At 37.0% G+C, this 19,858-nt stretch overlaps 1 protein-coding gene across 1 annotated transcript; it reads right to left on the minus strand.

Annotated features, from left to right (window-relative positions):
* Positions 1-12,780: 12,780 nt before the first annotated feature.
* CCDC28A (coiled-coil domain containing 28A) lies at positions 12,781-19,488 on the minus strand. The gene is made up of 5 exons (XM_010074979.1): positions 19,132-19,488; positions 16,276-16,439; positions 15,127-15,281; positions 14,455-14,477; positions 12,781-12,971 (listed from the first exon to the last, which is right to left on the minus strand). The coding sequence occupies exons 1-5, from the start codon at positions 19,287-19,289 to the stop codon at positions 12,917-12,919; spliced, it is 555 nt and encodes a 184-aa protein (XP_010073281.1). The 5' UTR covers positions 19,290-19,488; the 3' UTR covers positions 12,781-12,916.
* Between the last annotated feature and the right edge of the window lie 370 nt (positions 19,489-19,858).

The raw sequence follows: 19,858 nt of genomic DNA on the forward strand, positions 1-19,858 counted from the left end.
TTTTAGCTGTTGGTCAGAAGTGATCAAATTCTCGTGGTAATCTGTGGCTATGCCTGTTGTATCCTTCTATAAGCAAATTTAATATAGTTGCAACTTCTAAAAAGTAAATGCTAGTATGTACTTGGGTCAAAGAAACGTACAGGTCTTTATTATTCATTTCTGGTTCGACATCCTTGAGAGTACCTTTCGGAATTAAAACTAAATAGAACACTTGTTGGCAGTCCTTATCCTCACTGTCTCACTTCTATGATGAAATTAAATTCTCTTAACACCTGTTTCCATTAAAAAGATATCTCAAGTCAGATTTTTCTGCTGGATATGCTGTTTGTTATGGTGAAAAAAGTATTTCTCTTTTTGGTTACTGTATAAAGACTGGATAATTATGGTTAATTTTTATTGCTATAACTATTCCAACATTTTTTCAAATGTCATAGAAGTGTTTCAGATGGCTTCTGTATATAATCCAAAGCAAGATTCCCTGGTATGAAAGACACAAATTACATAGTTGCATGAAAAGAAGATACTTTCTATTTGCATGTAAGTGGATTAAGAAATGATAGCTAAATGGGCACAAAGGTTACTGTTACACATAAATTACATTTCAACTATGTCTTGCCAATTAGTAGATAAAGTGCAAGACTTTGATTTAAAAAAAATGAAATAACTAGGGTAATTAAAAAACAAACAAATGAAACACCCAAAGCAAAACTGAAACTATAACATTGGTGGACTAGTCACTTCTGTAATAACTACCAAGTAGCAAGAACAGTGTTTAAAAAAGTGTGTCACTTACTATAGTCAAAGAATGTTGATTTCAAATCAACTGTGTCTTGTCTGTAGTTTATTTTGAAGTTAACAATACATTTTAAAGATATAACTTTTCATATTAATATTTAAGTATTAAGCCTATGTTTATAGCAACAGGTTTTTTAAATCAGATTTTAACATTTTAAGCTTAAATGTAAAAAGCCTTTTACATTCAAATGTGACATGTACATATGAGTTTCTGTAGCATCCATATCTTTCTAGTAGAATGAAAAGTTAGTATCTTGAGTGAAGAACTTAAGCAATCTGAATATTTTGTCTTGCCAACAAGTGTATTTTTAAAAATTTTTGTGGATTACTTTTAATGCATCAGTATGTTTTACAACAGTTTTTCATGATCAGAAGAACTGCTAACTGAAAAATTACTTATGTCTTAAGCATCACTGCCAATGATGTTCAGAAGTTACCTCAGCAATGTAACCCAGCTTTTATCCCTGTATAAAATTATTTCCCTGTCTTCTCCATTTGTCTGATCTTCATTCAGCTACTTGGTGCGTTCTTTTTTTGTGAACCTAGATTGTAAGCTCTTTGGGGCAAGGAATTATGTACCATACAAGAGGTGTGCTCTCTCTATTGCAAGTATAAATATAGACTACTAAATACTATGGAGTGTGATTCAGGATGGATGGACAGCAGTGTGCATTTCTGAAACACATGCAAAATGTCTTTCTTTGGACTTTGTGATTGGAGGAGTGTCTCTCTTCTCATTTGATTTGCGTTTCCTTTGTTTCTCCTACTAATGTGCCTCTTCATCCCACCTGCTTTGGAGTTGCTTTTTTCTCCATTCATTGCCTATCTTTGGACTGCGGAGAAGATTTCCAAACTGCAAAGGTAAAAAGCTGAAAAGCCACTTTTTTGAGAAGTATTTTAAGTCTACCCAATGTAACCTAGTATTTTCAATTTTTTTGTACTTCACATGATCTTCATTTTACTTGCAATTGTGTAGTACATGAACTAGAGGATCTCATGTTACTGAAAATGTCTTATGTGGGATAAACAAAGTTGAGGTTATGAAAACTTAAAACTATAGAAAATAAATTTGCAGCATTGTTTCTTGTGTGAGATGTCTCTGTCCATTATGGATGGGGTGTGCTTTGTTTCTGCTCTACATTTAGAACAAAATTAAGTTGCTCTCCAGGGTTCAGCTATGCACAGATTTTTGCCTCTAAATGCAACTTTACGGATGACCTAGTCTGAATCAATTTAAAAAAAAAACAAAACACCAAAACAAAACACTGTCTCCTGACTCATTCTAGTCTTAATTTCTAGTAGAATGTAGTTTCATTAAATGGTAATACGTTACAAAAACATGTTACTCCCAAGTGAGTAATAACAATGCAATTCTTATTCTGTGTGGAAGATTAAAAAATAACATGTATTTTAAACTTGTGTGCTCAAGTTGCTTAAGTACTTTACAAAGCAGTCCATGTGCAGTTAAGTATTCAGTTATACTCTCCAACATTCCATTTTTTGAGACATACAACTTCATTTCATAAGCAGAATTCCAGCAGGTTTTACCATGGATATTGATGTACTAATCATTTATAATACAGCTGTCTAGAAGAAAACACATGAAAACCAAGGACTTTAATAACAAAAAAATGTTAAATGTTATATTCTCTTAATAGTCCTTGAAAAAACTAACTAGTGGTTACAGCAATGATGTTAAAAATGTCTATATACTTGGAAGCAAATGAGACTATTCAGTGTTGTCCTCATAATTAGTACCCAAGAAAAATATAATTTTTTTTTTTCCACAGGAGTCTTTGAATTAATTGCTTTTCAAAATGCAGTTATGTGTTTGGGGGAAGGGTTTAATACTGTGTAATTTCCTTTCAGTAATATTTCTTTAAATTGGCAAAATGGGCTTTTAAAGTGTAATTCCTGCTTTAAAGCTAGATTGTACACGAATTGTACCTGGTTGTACACTGTTGGTGTGTTCCACAGTGATTTTACAGTACTTTTTTCTGGCTTAATCATATGTAAGTACTCAGTGTCTTGCATTTAACAGCCCTTGTTTCAATGTAATGCTGAAATTCAGAATTGTAACTGTGGAATACTGTTTCTGATCTCACAGCTTATATCCAAAGTTTTAAGATTATCAGCACTATTTAACGCACTTTGACAGCATTCTGTAACACAGAAAGCTACATGAACTCTCTTCCATTAAAATTTGTGCATATTATTTTGTATTCATGTCCTCACACTTTAAAACCAACAGTAAGGATAAAAGAAAAATGGGGCAAATAGATTGAATGGTAGATCCAACAGAAGCTTGCAACCGTGAGTATTGGTATCTATAGATGCAGTGCTATTGTCCAACTTGGGTACTTGATACTATGTGATTAATTATAAGTTTGAATACATATTTACCTAGTCTGTTTAAATTAGGGTGGAATAGGGCTGAGACTTGTAATGCTAGGCCCTTGCATAATAGCATATGATTTTATGCTGCTTCCGCATGTTTGGGTGATCAAGATGGTAGTTTCAAAATTAATTTACTGAGTGAGCCTTTCAGTGAATTATGTGAATTTCTGTTCACTCCTCACTTGGGCATAGAAATTTTCTAATAGACATGTGAAATTGTGCATCCATGCAGACTAACTCTTCCATCAAACAAGCTCTGAGAAGTTTATTTCCAGCACGATAAATGTAGGCTTCGTTGTCAATCTCGACTTTACCCTGCAAACTACTGAGCCTGCAGGATAAAGCATGTTGCTGGAGAAGTCTGTACATGTTTGAAGGGGTAGACTTAATAATTTGCTTAAGTTCTGGGCTGACTCACTTTGGAAATGTTTCTGTGAGAATGTCTAAGGTCTGCCTAAGTTTCAAATGAGAACAAAAGAAGTTGTTATCCTGTAAAATATAAGCCAAGTTAGTTGGGCTTTTTAAATTTTTTTAAACCAATTTTACTAATCTAAAAACATTTCCACACTAATTTTTCGTTGTAGACTGGTGCTTAAGCATATGTCTGTAGTATTAAGACTAATTATTTTTCCTTCTTGAGTTAGGAGCTGAGTGAGAAGTTTCTGGTTTTATTGTTAAGATCCTTAGGACCTCTGTGAATTCAAGACACTTTATAAATGTACAGCTTTGATCTCAGACCTTGTTTGATTTGGTAGCCTATGCAGCCCTTTACTACTGCTCTGAAAGTATTAAGATGCCTGTACAAAGTAAGAAAACAACTTTTTCTCAACTAGGTTGCATATTCTTTCATGTAAAACCAGTGAAAGTTGATCTACCAAAGTTACATTTTTAACTAGCTGAATTGCCAGCTTTTAAAACTAAAATAACAAGTGCTTACTTCTTTCTTGTAGTTTCAGTGGGTTTGTTTATTTTACATAAAATAAAAATCCTGACACAGAAATTGAAACAATTTTTATTTGTTGCAATTGTAGTCTGAATGGTTTTAACCTGGAATGCCATTTTTTCATTTTCTAACATGCCCTGTTTTCTTTCACTGATTGCATTGCAATTTTAAGGGTTCCGTATAAATGTTTCTTGTATTGGCACACGCTTAAATGTTAGAAAGTATTCGTTGTAGTATTTTGAAATTTTTACTCTTTTCAGTATTTTGGCTTTTGGCATAGTGCTGCAATATTGCATTGATCTGAGTGGTCAGATTATTTGCAAAATACTATTTTTCTTCCCTTCGTTCTGGTCCCAGTCTTACAGTTTGTGGGAAAACTTAGTTTGTTCTTGGTTGTTCCGTGTTCTATTTTTTGTTTTAATACTATTAAAGACCTCTATGTTGGAGTTGTACTAATCTTGGTATTTCTAAATATGTGGGGGGAAAATATGATCTATTACTATGATTAACTTTTTAAGATCCAAATTTAGATCTAACATCAGCCGTTAGAAATGTCATATGGAATTATTTTTTTTTTACTTAGAATAGAGAGATTTACAGCTCTCATTGAGTGTGCCCCAATTCTCTGTGTAAAGCCTTATTTCAGCAAAGTTCAGTGCTAATATGGAAATCTGCCACGTCAGGTCTCATTGCAGAATCAGAGCCAGAGTAATTTCTGATATATTAGAGCTCGTGACTACTGTTGTCTTTTGCTGCTACCTTCCAGGGATAGGGGTGTGAAAAGCCAGCGGTATGAGCAACACTGGAGTAAGGCTTCTAGCTCAGTCCAGTGCCCCAGGCAACGTAATAGCTTCCAGTCACTTGAGATAAGGGAACTAACTCTGCAGCCCTTTGAGCAGATTCTTGCTTGCCTGTCGTAGTTGCTATGGCACAGTTAGTTGTAAGATCGTGGTATCAGAGATTGCTTGAACATTAACATGACTTTGGATGCCGCTTTCCATGGAATGGAATAAACCTTCACAATTTCCAGTGTCTGCACATAGCTCTTCTCACTTGTGAGCTGCTCCTGGGCAAGCTTGGGTCATGTGTCTTCTGTGTCTTCACCCTAAAATCCAAGTTAGTTGTTTCAGACAGTAACTTTAAAATAGGAGGTCTGTAACTGGTGGAGGTTTAGAACAATAAACTAGGGAGATAAAATAGAGAATCACTTTACATGGCTTGAGAAGATTTTTTTTTTGACACTTGCATAACTGTAAAACAGAAGGGTGATGGCCTCATAACTGAAAAGTTGTCTTGTAGTTATTCAGATACAATTACCCTTTAATGCAGAGATCCTGAAAACAGCTTGTGTTCTTTACTAAGTAAATATATGGTAATCTGTCAAATCAACAGCCTAAGTTTGAGTTTAAAACTGTAAAGCAGCCCTGGTCATCAGTGAAATATTTTTACTAAAACATTTTAAATTTTGTTCTAGGATAGATCAGAAGTTGTGAAAACATCATGTTAATGGTGTTTGAAGAAAGATATATTCGTAAATGGAGCAGGACTTCTCACTCTGAGACTGAATAAAAGTTTGGTGCTGTTAACTCAGTAGTGTTAAATTTCTGTAGTGTTAGGGACTAACAGCTGAAATGCAGCACTGCCTCAAGTTTCATTTTATGCTGATGTTGGTTTTTAAACAACGAAATTATTTAAAAATTTTTTTTCCTGCTTTATAATACCTATAGAGGTTTTTTCTTTTGATCAGAGGACAAGAAAACAGAACTGAATTCAAGGATTATTTGGTGTTAAAAGTACACAAATCAAAAGTATGTTATTCACTGAGGCATTCAACTGTGAAATCTGCTTACAAATTCCAAAATAAAAATTATCTCTAGGCACCTGCATAGCAAAAAGTAGCACTTGCTACAGAAATACTGGTACGTGCATTTCTAGGTCTATTTTCCTGGTCATTTTCATCTTCTAGCACCTATATAGTAAGCTGTAGCTTAAAAATATACAGAAAATAATGTAAAATAATTTCACTCCTTATAGACTGTATCTGATGATTTACACGTTCTTATTCATCCTGCACTTAGGCCTGTGATTCAGAGATATCATTTTCTGTGACATGTTCAAGAATTAAATGGAAACCTTTTTGCATTTGAGTAGGAAATACATTGTTTAAAGTATTTATTTGCATTAAGCATTTAAAATTATTCATTGGTCTAGGTGCTATAGTTTGTCAACCTTTTTGACTGGTAGAAGTCATTAAGTATGTGTTATAATAAATTATTATAATGATTCTGGTAAAAGCTTTTGAAGTATTAGCAATGCAATCAAACTTACTGCAGTAACAAACTCCTGAGCAAATGCTTTTAAAGGCTGTACATCCCCAGCCGTGTCTGAATTCATCCTCCATGACAGATTTTAGTTACAAGCAGCAAATTTGGTTCATGTATCTTCATGCCTTCACTGCTTGTAAGAGTCCAATGGCAATCTGTTTCTCTTTGGCACTACTCCAGTCTGAGCTGTGTTTTTCTGACAGAGGTGTGAATGTCCTTTAAAAACGTACAGTGAGACTTGAAGCACTGGTTTGACCTAAACCAGACATTGCCACTAAACCCCAAGAACCGGCAGGCAGGTGGATTAACTGACCAGATAGCCTCTGGGTACATGTTAAACTGAAGAGAGAGCAGTACACCTGAAGGCATGGACCAAGTCACACCCCATGCAGGGATGATTTCTGAACTCTGTATATATAATTGTGTAGTGGGGGAAAAAAGTGAATGCTAATTGGTTTTCTTCATTAGCAAACAATAAGGTGACCGCTTTATCCACAAACAAGTCAATGTGATGCTTAGTTGGATAAATCGTGCAGTCCTTATCCCAGTACTATATGTAGTGACTCCTACATGTTGTTTGTCTTGAAGAGTTCATACAAGTGAGCTGTGCTCGTTCACTTTATCTATTTGCATCTGTTAAAAGAAGTTGATGAGGCTTTAACAACAGATTCCTAGTCAAAACTAAAAGGAAATAGCTAAGTTGTAAGAGCTAAGCTACTAACGCTATTCTTTTCAAAAAATGTTCTATATTAATAGTCAGACTGTTTATTTTGGGACTTTGAAAACTAAATTATTTCAAGGAATTGTTTGGCTAGTCAAAACCAGACAATGCAAGAACTGGTTTAGAAACCTAGCTTTGGGAGAAAACTAAAACTGAAGCTAAAAATTATAAAAAATAAACTGACTCTTTAGAGAACCAAGTAGCATTATAGGGATCTGCAGTTACTCCAGAAACTGAGACCTACTTAAACAAATTCTAAAGTACACAGGTACTACAATAAATATTTATTGTATTAAATGTGGTTGGCCTTAATACCTTAGTAAGTGTTACGCAAAGTGTGTCACTATTTTCCAAAACCTAGCTGAGAAGGATCATTAGGAGAAGTATTAAAACAGATTTTGTTGGCTGTAGGTCATGTCCTGCAGCTCTTGTTTTTATTGTTCTTCAGGATCCACGCACTTAGTCTGAGAACAAGACCATCAATCAAAGGATATAACTGGAGTATGCCTTTCACAGGGGAGCAGACAGGTGCCTTTTGGAATGTTTAATTTTGTTGGTGGTTTTAAAAGGAAAATAACATGAGTTTGCTTGCACAGGAATTCAGGCTCAATTTTACTGTAGAGTTGTTTTCGAAGAAAATGCCCAGTAGAGTCAATGATTTAAAAATCTCCCACCATTACACCCTGGTGTTATTTCTTAGACTTTTTCATTAGGGAGAATGAGTGAAGAGTCAGCGCCCTGATGTGCAAGGTTACATCCCTGCCAGGCTGGGATTTTTTCCCAGTATGCACAATTTTGGAAGCTTGAGGATGTTTCTGAAACCCTACTCAAAGAGAGCCTTTGGGTGGTTCTTCTATGTCCGATCCAGCTCATGAGCAGTTGTCTAAATACATTTACAGAAGTAATAGTGTGTTCTATTGCAACAAGTTTTTCATCTGCTATTGAAGACACAACTTTTCTGGCAGAAAAAACAACTAATAATGTGGGATTGGAGATTTATAAACTTAGGCAGTGCGGGCACTCTGTTTTTATACCATGTCTTAGTGGGTTTGATGGCAGAAAAAGCCTTTTCCAGTACTGTTGTCATATGGGGAGCATGGATTTTAAAAACATGCTTTTGAAGATTCTAAAGTACAAATTACTGGTAATCATTTTCCTTGGAAATCCACACTTGACACATTTTTATCTTCTCCCAAGGTAAATTTAGCCCAAGGGATGACAGCTTTCTAATGTGTGTGACAAAAATTGAGAAACAGCTGTCAAGTTTTCCATTTCAGACTAGCAACCTCTTGAGTGCTAGGCTGCTTCGAGGGGACCACAGGTTTTTTTTTGTTTGTATACTTTCTGGATCCATGGCTGTAGGTTTAAATGAGATCTGTTGAGGTAGTTTCCTGACCTTCTCAGAAACAATTGTTTTGGGGCAATCTGGAACTTAGAAGTCTGATACTTCCAGAAATTGCCTTGTGTTAGAAACCAAGTCTCCTGCCAACTTGAAATTTCAGTCACATTCTTAGGATAAAACCCTCATGGTTTCTAATAAAGATGATGCATTTTACAGTGCATCTACTGGTGGTGCAGAAGACAACAATCACTGCTGCATCAGAAGACAAAGATGTCTTAGGTAGTTAATTAGGATGAAGAGAGAAGTTGAGCTCCTCCATGCAGCTGTTTGTGCACCAACAGCCAAATCACATGAGCACAGATATTTGCGTTTTTGATGTTGTTTCTTAGGCGCAGTATGCTGTCACCCTTATCAATCAGTGCATTCCGAGAGTTGCTTTCACAGCATTTTGTGTTGAAATTATCTCCAGTAGTTTGAACATCTAGAGAATTGGTTTTTAAAAAGTGATACAATCTCTTTCTCTGCTGCCAGATCAACAGATATATCCTTTGCTTCTTCAAAAGCAATGCTGAAAGGATGTGATTTGGTGGAATACTTTTTTCCTGCAAGCTTTTAACGATTTTAAAGAAATGGTATAATATGGTACAGCAACAGTAGCACGTTCTCAAGAGCAAAGAGGCAAACATGCAAGTAGCACAAAGTCTTTCTAGGTTGGTACCTACAAATTAAAGCACGGCAGCTGACCTGCAGCTCATTTGCATTTACTGTAACCGTCGGAAGGCTGTCACAACCCCTCACTGTGAGCCAGCTGAAGCCTAGAACTGTGTTTACATTGTTCTGCTTTATTGATGCAAGTCTAATGATATTTTCTCTCCATTTACAGTGCAGTTGTTATGTGGGGCCTGCTCTGATGTCTTGTTGAAATGCTTTACAGTGCATGCTGGTTGGTACTTCCAGGAACTCAACAGAGGATCTGGTATGTACTCATTCATATTAAATATTCTATCTTCTTTTTATAGTGAGTGAAGAGGGCTGTGACAATAAAGCCCATATTTTGTGATGATGATAGTGAGATTGCACAAGGGATAGATCACTGACAGTGAATTTAATTATTTGTAATTAAAAAGGAATGAATTTGCAGTATTGCTGGCAAAACCGTGGTCTGTGTTAGTAATCCTAAACAGTTTCTGAACTCAGAACTCAGTGTTTGCATATAGACAGAACTGATTCATGTATGTGATGTTTGACATGAAGTGCCAGATTCAATTGCATGAGAAGGCAAGAAATGCAAATGCACTTAGAAGAAACAACATGTGGTAAGCCTGCTCCTGTCCTTGTGTGCTTTGGGATAGTCTAGGCCAGATTTGGCTGCCATCTTCATTTTTAAGAAGTGAGATCTGTGCCCAGCTTCCCTGTGATAGATAAGCTCTGAGCAACTCCTTTCTAGAAAAAAAGTATCCTCAGAGCACCTGCTACACCCACAACAGTAGGTGTTTATACACAGGAATGGTTAGGGAAATTATCCACATGAAAACAGGAGTTTTGATTTCTTATAAGCTTGAGACTTTATGTGGACAAAGCATTCCCATGTCTCATCCTGTCCCAGGGCAGGAGTTGGATTTTATTGCCTTTTATGGGAAATGTGTAATTATTTCCCTCATTTTTTATGTGAAAGGTTAGATTATAACTCATGTAAAAATCATGAAACTGTGTTTGAAGAAATAGAGAACTGAGTATGTCAATCTCATCTTTAGAGATGATTTGCTTTGGGAGGGTGAGGAGAGAGGTAGCATTTTTTAATTTCTGGAATGAGTAGAACTGAAAGTACAAATACATAATGTTTCAAGAGTTGAAGCATATGAAAAATGCTCAGCATCACACCCTGATGCTTCAGAATCCCTGTATACACACTATTAAAGGTGAAATACTTTGCACTGCAACATAACCGTGAACTGGGATCCGTGGGGATATGGGCATTAACAATCAATATCCAATATAAAATACAAAGAAAGTGACAGAGTTGTGAAGTCTCAATATGTTGTGTGTGGTTTATAAGGCTCTAACGTGCCATTGAACTCCACAGTAAATATCCGATTTCTTAGTGACTGAACTAAGTTTACAGAAGGTCATGACGCAAATTTAACCAGTTTTTTTTTTTTACTTGACTGTTACGCCTTTGCTCCTGGTACCTTTGTGTTACTATAGGTTTAAAACACAACCTTCTTAACACTTACATTATTAGGTCAGTAGGCCTTGGTAAATTTATGTTTCAGTTCCTTTACACAAGTTAGAATTTCAAGACACAACTCATCATGGTTATGTTAGCAGTTGTACATAGCTGTCATTTTAATAAACTTACTGCGGGGAAAAAAAAAATCTGTCCCTACCTATTTATGTTAAAACTTATTTTTAGAGTTCAGTAAATTTCCTAAACAAAAGCTGTCTCCCTTAATAATTTGTCTTGCTATTTTCAAAGAAAGAGGTAGTTAATTTAATACCACTAACTCTCATCTCAAAATCATAGAATGGTATGGCTTGGAAGGGACCTTTAAAGGTCATCTAGTCCAGCCCTGCTGCAATGAGCAGGGACATTTTCATCAGGTTGCACAGAGCTCCATCCAGCCTGACCCTGAATGTTTCCAGGGATGGGACAACTACCACTGCTCTGGGCAGCCTGTTCCAGTGTTTCACCACCCTCATTGTAAAGAAATTACTTCCTTAAATCCAGCCTGAATCTACCATTCTCTAGTTTAAAACCATCTCCTCTTGTCCTTTTGCTCCAGACCTTGCTAAAAAGTTTATTTTTTACAAGCCCCCTTTAACTACTGGAAGACAGCAGTAAGGTTTCCCTGGAGCCTTCTCTTCTCCAGGCTGAACAACCCCCAACTCCCTGAGCCTGTCCTCATAGGAGAGGTGCTCCAGCCCTCTGACCATCTTCATGGCCCTCCTCTGGACTTGCTCCAACAGGTCCAGGTCTTTCCTGTGCTGAGGACTCCAGAGCTGGATGCAGTACTCCAGGTGGGGTCTCACCAGAACAGAATAGAGGGGCATACCCAACAGCAGGCTGGGACTTGGAGGGACTTTCACCAGCATGCAGAACTTCTAGAGAATCTCAACAATGGAGATAAATTATGTAAGAACAAGAACATCCTAAAGGAAAAGCCCAACTGGGATCCCTACCAGTTCATTAACCATTGAGATCTGCCTGGTAGGTGAGGGAGGAAATAAATGTTTGAGGCTGAATTTGTAGCCAGAGCACACTGTGGTGTTTAAATGATCTTTCTGTCCCCAGCTGCATAGCACAGACTTGGCTCTACTTGTGATTCAGAAAGGAGCTGGAACTAATGGAATCCACAACTACATCTTGTGGCTGAAGCAGCATCTTCTCCAAAGATGACAAACAACAGGCGTCTTTTGTTCCCTGGCCACATGCCCACTTTGGGCTGATGAAAACTTCACTCTCAAGTAGAAGGATAAAGATTTCCTTCCTTGGGCAGTAAGTATATACAATGTAGAATCTGAATGTATTGCCTAAAAATGGAATGAAACTAAGCTTTTGGCTCTAGATTTTAGATGGACCAGGACAGAAATTTTTGATCTAAAACTAGACTGATATTATACTAATACAGAATTTTTTCTAACTGTGAACACGAAGATAACACCAATTAATACCAGACTCTTTCTAACATAGGAATGACTACAAAATTGCATATACTGGATTTATTAAACAATAACTGTTTACCCCATTTTGTAATTTCACAATCCTTAATCGAATTATGTGGACTGCTAGCATGCATGCTAGTTCTAATTTAGTGACATTTTATGATTATTCATAGTAATGAAAAAGTAAACTCTGCAAACATTCAGACCACGTATCATCTTAACACACCTGAACAGATAGCAACTTCTCTAAATGAAATGTTGTATTTAAAACGTTTTACTTTATTAACAATAATCTGTGACATCACTGATGAGCAAAACACTACAGATAGAGTGTGCAGATTGTCTACATATTGATCAGAAAGGCAACATCATCACTACCTTCATAAAAATTGGAGAAGTGCTAATGAACTTATATACATATGCCATTTTCAACCATATGAACAACACTGAGCAGAACAAATGTACTTCCATGTTTCTCCAGTTTTTCTATTAAATAAGGCAATAAGTTGTGATGCTATGCTTTTTATTAACTCTAGATACTGAGTCCTGACCTAATGCAGTACTCAAAGAGGAATGTGCAAAAACAAACACTTGAATTTGTACTTTGATTCTTCATTGTGTAAAATTAAAAAAAAAAAAAACCACAACAACCCCTAACTGTTCCAGATTCCACAGTCACGAGTAACGAAAGAAAAGCTTCTAGGAGAATCCAAATTGACAAAGCTGTTCTTTCAGCCCGTGGCACTATTTGGAATATCTTGAGCATCTGCTAAATGTAGTTTTTGGCTGAAGCAAACCATTAAGGAATACCATTTTCACATATAGATAAGGTATAAACAAGATAGCAGCCTTACACAAAACTATGCTTAGTCTTGAGATGGGTACGGACCAGTGCAGATGATTTCAGTTCTTTTAAGTCCTATGTTGGTTCTCAACCAGTAGATTAATCTTCCTTGATGAGACTTAAGCATTACATTTCTCCAGAATTAGCTGGCAGATCAAAAGGGATGGTAGATTATTTTTATCACTATTATGTGGTATTATTATCACCTTCCACTTGTGTTCTTTATGAGACCTAGCCTTAAACACCTTTCCACACACACAGAGAATATATATACACCAGTGCCATATCTTAAGTAACATGAAATAACTAGACTGTAGTCTAAACTGAATGCAATACTCCTCAACTGTATCTTTGCTTACCAAAAGCATGATGTAAAAGACAAGCTAAGACATTTAGCTTTATCCTTTTCTGTGTGGACTAAAAGCACGCATTTGTTCATTTACCAACTTAAGTGCTTGACTCAACCATAGTCTGACCCTAGAAATAAAAAATTAGGTCAGTCCAGTATTCACATTAAAATCAGTGATTAACAGCTGCATGTATTTCTAGAGAAAATTAAAAGGTAATAGGATTCACTTAGTAATGGGACAGAAACCTTCTGAATACTACAGAAGGACTCAAAGGACTCATAGAATCATAGGATGATTAGGGTTGGAAAAGACCTTAAAAATCATCACGTTCCAACCCCCCTGCCATGGGCAGGGACACCTCCCACTAGCCCAGATTGCTCAAAGCCTCATCCAGCCTGGCCTTGAACACCTCCAGGGATGGGGCATCCACAGCTTCTCTGGGCAACCTGTTCCAGTGCCTCACCACCCTCACAGTGAAAAATTTCTTCCTCATATCCAATCTAAATCTTCCCTCTTTCATCTTATAACTGTTACCCCCTGTCCTATCACTCCACTCCCTGATAAAAGCGTGTTTCCCCATCTCTCCTGGAGCCCCCCTTTCAGTACTGGAAGGCTGCTATGAGGTCTCCCCAGAGCCTTCTCTTCTCCAGGCTGAACAATCCCAACTCCTCCTATGGAAGGTGTTCCAGCCCTCTGAAGATCTTCGTGGCTCTCGTCTGGACTTGCTCCAGATGAATATTATGTATGTTTGTTCCAGAATGTCTCAGCAAGAAGCATGTAGAAAGACCCTGCTTCTGATGGGTTTTGCCATCTACTGTCAACACATTGTCTGTAGCGGTACATGCTAGCTAAATAAGTCACCATATGAAAAAAAAGCCTGTAAGTAAAAGTGTTAAGATCCAGTCACTTATATACTGGAAGAATGTAAAATCCATGCTGTGTTACAGTGCTAATTTAAAAGAAAGGACATTATTGAAGCTATTTGACTCCTATAAAGGTATCAGTTACTGGGGAAATATACTGATCAGAGTTCACAATGTTTATAATGCAAAAAGACATTTAAGGAAAAGGATACATAGATGAATTGAGTTCTTCTAGCTGTAATATAAATGTAGAAAGCATTAGAAATGGCATTTTGGTTATAAATTAATATAAATGCAACTACTATGCTGATATGATTAAATAAATACATCAAAACAATAAAGCAAAACACTAATAGTTTTGGCTGAAATGTATTATTTTATTACAACAAGCAAAGCAAACCTGCACTGAATTCTACATCAACAGAGCTAAGTCCCAACTTAAATTTAGATCTGCCTACCTCAGGAAATGTAAAGAAATTAACAGTTTTGGTTTTTATGGAAATACACTAGAGAAAGGAGAAACTGAAAGTATAGAATATACACATCTACATTTCTTTTTATGTGTGGTCTTCCCTAGATGTAGTAGGACAGACCACAGGGACGATTGTCAGTTCCCTGGTGTGCTGGCTGTCTCCGAACAGGCCTACATCCTCAGACAGTTTACAGCTAGACTGCTCTGCTCACCAAAACAAACAGCAGTCTATAAAAAAAGAAAATAAGGTGTTGTGTTTTCTCAAAACCAAGATGAGGCTAGGGCTTCTGTCTTGGTTCATTACAGAACTATGTTCTCCTCAACTGTAAATCACTGCCCACCCAGTAGCGGTGTTTTCCTCAGCTGAGTTCTGTGGGCAAAGTTCTGTGCGTTCTGCCTTCCCAGTACTTACATCTGACAGCAGCCTGTCCAAGTTGGAGTCACTGGCTAGTTTTCTTTTATCTTCAGGGAGTTCTTCCAGCTCCCCATAGAGCTCCAGATTGAGGCGAGCAAGTTTCTCCTGCATACTTCGCACATGTTCCATCTGTTCTATGGAACATTCATTTCCTAGAAGGACAAGCATCAGCTTTAGATAAAGAAACCTGAGAGAGCAAATAAAGGTGTGAAGATGCAGCTTTTTACATCAGAGAAGAGGAATTTAAACATCACATTTACAATTTGCTTTCTCATGGATTTCTCCCTGTTTCACTGTTGAAGTCTCTGTCATCCTGTCTGGTGTTATGTTGTACTGAATTTACAATAACTACTGACTGTACTAAACTGTTTTTTAGAATTTACGTGGGTTTTTTTTCTATATTCTGTGAATTGATCTCCGATTTAGGAAGGCCTTGTATTTTCAACTTTAAATATGATCACAATAAATGTTCTTTCTGATTTTGATTAATCTTGGGGGTTTCTTTCTTGTAACTGATGCTTTATATAATACAGATTTTTCAGGTTCTCTTGTAAAATAAGTGTGGAATTAAGGTGACATGCTGACCTAACACTAAACTTGCAAAAGCACATATGCATCTTTGTACATAGTACAGGGCAAGAAAAAGGAAGCAGAAGAGCATAATTTTTTTTTTGAAACCTCCATCACCTGTGAAGTAGTAAGAATAGTAAGAGGCTAAGACAAAAGAGTAAGCTGTGTGAAATGTAACTTGCACTGGATTCCACAAAAATTGGTAACAGCAGTCTAAAGAGTTAATATGCTGCAAAATCAGGTGCTAAATACAGTTACTTATTGTTATTCCTATACTATCATAAATGTCTTTAAACTTAGTATCTTAAATCCATAAGTCAAGGTACTGCCTTTGGTATGACGTGCTGGAAGGAACAATGAAATGGCATTTGAATCATCTCACACCAAAGACAACCTTACAATAGGACCATTATTTAAAAATGCAGTAAGATCTATTAAGTCACGTTAAACTTAATTTTAATATAGCAGAGACCAGTATGACAAACTGGCAGTCTGTCCATACAGCACATCTCATTGCAAATGTTATCAATAAACAGCTATAAAAGCAGCTTATTTACTGACAATTCATGCACTTACCAAATGCTTGAAGTTTGCCAGAGTGGAAGTCATTCAGAAGACTCAGAAGTCCTCTTTCCATTTCCTGAACATCTGATACATCTGTGAGAAATGAATGCTGGATTGGTGCTGCCTGTGCCCCTTTTGCTTCACCTCCTGGAGGTTTGGCTTTCTCTTTTATTACCCTGAAGAAATTAAGTGATTAAACAAAAAGATTACTTCCTGCTTTCACTTCCACTGAGACTCTGAAATGTAGGACAATTTGAGAGCTGGCTTTCAAAATTAAATGAAAAATATACAATACATATTTCAGTCACTCCTTTTAAATTAGAAAATGGACCACAAGTTTGTCTTACAAACATCACTATCTTGACAGTGATACTGCAAAATGAAGGATTCCAACAATCTGCTTTCCTATTAATAGTGGGAAACATCAATAGAGCACATGTATGTAATGGCCTTCTTAATATTGCACAGAGAGTACCGTTACCCAATAATGACACATGGTGCGTTATCTACATAAAATCATCCAGAAGACATCTGCAAAACTCTTTAAGCCAGAGGAAAAAAAGACCCTCACCAATCATAACACTCCTGTTGTCACACACACACCTATAGTAGGCAACCAGTGAGGAAAAACACCTTGTTATAACCTATACAGGAAGGTGACCTTGCCTCCAGATAAATTTTCCTAGAGCTCCTCCATCCCACCTTCAAATAACATCGGAATTTTGTAAAACTCACTATCAAAGGCAATCTCCCCATCCTCTAACACATACCAAATGGAACTAGCCTATGCCTGAACAAATGTTAAATGTGCCAAAAATTCTCTACAGCCCCCTCTGTACCAAAAACCATCAAAATTCCTGGATCCCATACATTTTTCTCTAGACATAAAATTTATTCAGACTACCATGTGCCCATAAAAACTACACAAATGTAAATGGATTCACCATTAGAAGTACAAATGAACATGCAATCAATATGGAAGCTAAACACTCAATTACCAGTAAGAAGTTGCACATTCTGTCTCTGACCCAGAAACAGACTGCATCCTAACCTAATGCAATTCAGGTAAGGGGCTGTTTTCATCCCTGATTTGCTCATCCATATGTGCACACAGCCCTCTTCTCACATTGGCATGGCTGCTTCTGCAGCCTCATGGCGAGTCTGTTCAGAATCTGATTCAGTGAAAAATTCAGAGCCTAAGAACTAAAATTCAGAATACTATGGGCTATTAAAAAAAAAAAAATCACATACTTAGTAAAGAGGCTTTATTTAATTAGTGAAGATAACATTTACAGCATAGTAAGCCCCACCCTTCCCTTGAATACCCCCATGCACTGTAAGTCATAAATTTTCTCTTTCCTGTGGGAAATAATAATTCATTTTCCAGCCTAACAGCTTCTGTAGTCTATAAACATCATATAGAATACATAGTTTATACACTGGAATGACTAATGGTGCAACAATTCAATATCTGGTTCCCCTCAGAACAACAGATCTCAATTCAGGTTTAACTTTGAATATTATATGCTTCAATTTCAGACTTAAAGAAAGGTTTGTATGCCAGAAAGCTTATAATTTATTTTACCTGTATCTGAAGTTTAATACAATATATTACCGCTCCTGGAAAACTTATATCATTAGAGTCTTTTATACAAAGTGAAAATGAATTAAATACTCCTACTCCACTATCCTAACACCAGTTCATCCTCACATTATTATATCAATTATCATTCTTGCTTAGGAAGTTCGAGAAATTGTCTGTGTTATCACTGCTTGGTAAGTTTCACTTAACAATTGAGCAAGAATGTCCTTTTCCAAAACTGAAAGCAAAAAGTACATTTTCTTCTCTAGCCAATATTGTGGGCTACAAGAAATGAATTTCTAATACATTCCAGAAGAGTGCTGAGACTTAACTAAAATGTACAGTCAGCTGCAGGCACCACCAATTTATAGCACATTAGTATTTATTATTATTTCCCTCAAAATATTAACACTGAATATTTTCCCTGAAAAATAAATGTACAGACTTTACATTGCAGAAATTCATTATTCATCAGGCCACTCCTGGGTCCTTCAAACAGACTACCAGTACTAATGATGACAGTTCAGTATTTAATCTTCAGCTAATACTTACAGCTCAATAAACTCATCTGCCTCTCTCTAGCTATCATTTCACTTTAAAATGCCTCTTCACCGATTTATCTACTGTATCTGTCACAGCCAAGAAATGTAGTTTCTAACATGCAGGAAAAGTAACATTCTCAAACTGAAATAGATGTATCATAAATAACACACAAACTATTCCAAACTGGTACTTTTTGAAGAGCTGAATACACCTCTCCATACATGTTACTGGGAGCTACCACTGCCCCCACTGATAGGTCCGCAAACAAAAAAACCACAGACATTCCGGTTCTAGCTCATCCTGTTAAATTTACATCCTTTATTTCCTGCCCTACTTGTCACTTCCAACCTTGCAGTCATGTAATATTTTATTTGTTCCTCATAGCTGTACATCTGGGGCTCTGCTGTCTCTCACCCATATTTCCCATATTTGATCCCCCAACTCTTCTCTTTCACCAGTCAGATGAGGCTATCATCTCTTCAGCTAAATTGTTATGAGTCCACAGCATTGTGTAACATTTCGTAAAGCTTACAAGAAAAGTATCTTTCTGTAAGATAACCATTATATCACGTTAAACACAAATCACTTTGCTAAAAAAGACACAGCATCAAAAATTTTCACAAGACTGAAGGTCACTCTTTTCATTCAGTCCCAGACAGTCCAAACACCCTTCAGTCCATCTGAGCATTGGCAGGTTCCTGGGTCTCACTTCCACTGAGCTTACAAGCTGCTCCCAAGCTTACCGTTTTAACTTTGGTTTTTGTGCTGCAGGCTGTGGTGCAGGATTTGAAAAGGCTGTACTTTTACTGACTGGCACCGTGCTTTTCTTGGTGTTAGCAACCTGAGCAGGGTGACTGGTAGATGACTTGGGGCTCCTCCTCTTGATTTTTCTTTCTTCCATTTCTTCCCATTTACAGCATCGTCAAATCAAAGAAAAAAGTAAGAAACATCCATTAAAACCAGCATTTACAACAGTAACAAGGAAAAAAGAGGTCACAGTGCATGGAAATACACCTTTATAGTTTCTTCAAAGAGAAGCAGTCACTTACTTCAAACAAGAGAATCCAGTTTTCAGGAGAAGCTGCCCAGGCCTGCCTGATCTGCCGGCTGGAATTGCAATCTTCTGCGTCAACTTCAGCTGACAGGTACCTCGAAATTATTTCAAGCTTTGCGTCCCATGGATTATTGCTAGAAAACATAGTGACTACTCAAGTCCACACCAACCTGAGAACCGATGGTGGCATGAGGATGCTGTGAATCCTCCTTGGCAAATAACCTCCTCCAAAGGGAGAGGCAACGGCCCTGCCAGACCTCAACCGATGCCGAGTTATTACTGCCGTTATATATGCTGCTGATGGGTGCTACCCGATAGTACAGACGCTGCATTGCTGCTATCCTGTATGCCATTGTGTGCCCTACCTAACAATCTTCTCACCCGGTGAAACGCCTCCCCCGAAACCCGCCCCTGCA

Source organism: Pterocles gutturalis, unplaced genomic scaffold (genome assembly GCF_000699245.1).
Source record: "Pterocles gutturalis isolate BGI_N339 unplaced genomic scaffold, ASM69924v1 scaffold2312, whole genome shotgun sequence".
Classification (NCBI taxonomy): domain Eukaryota; kingdom Metazoa; phylum Chordata; class Aves; order Pterocliformes; family Pteroclidae; genus Pterocles; species Pterocles gutturalis.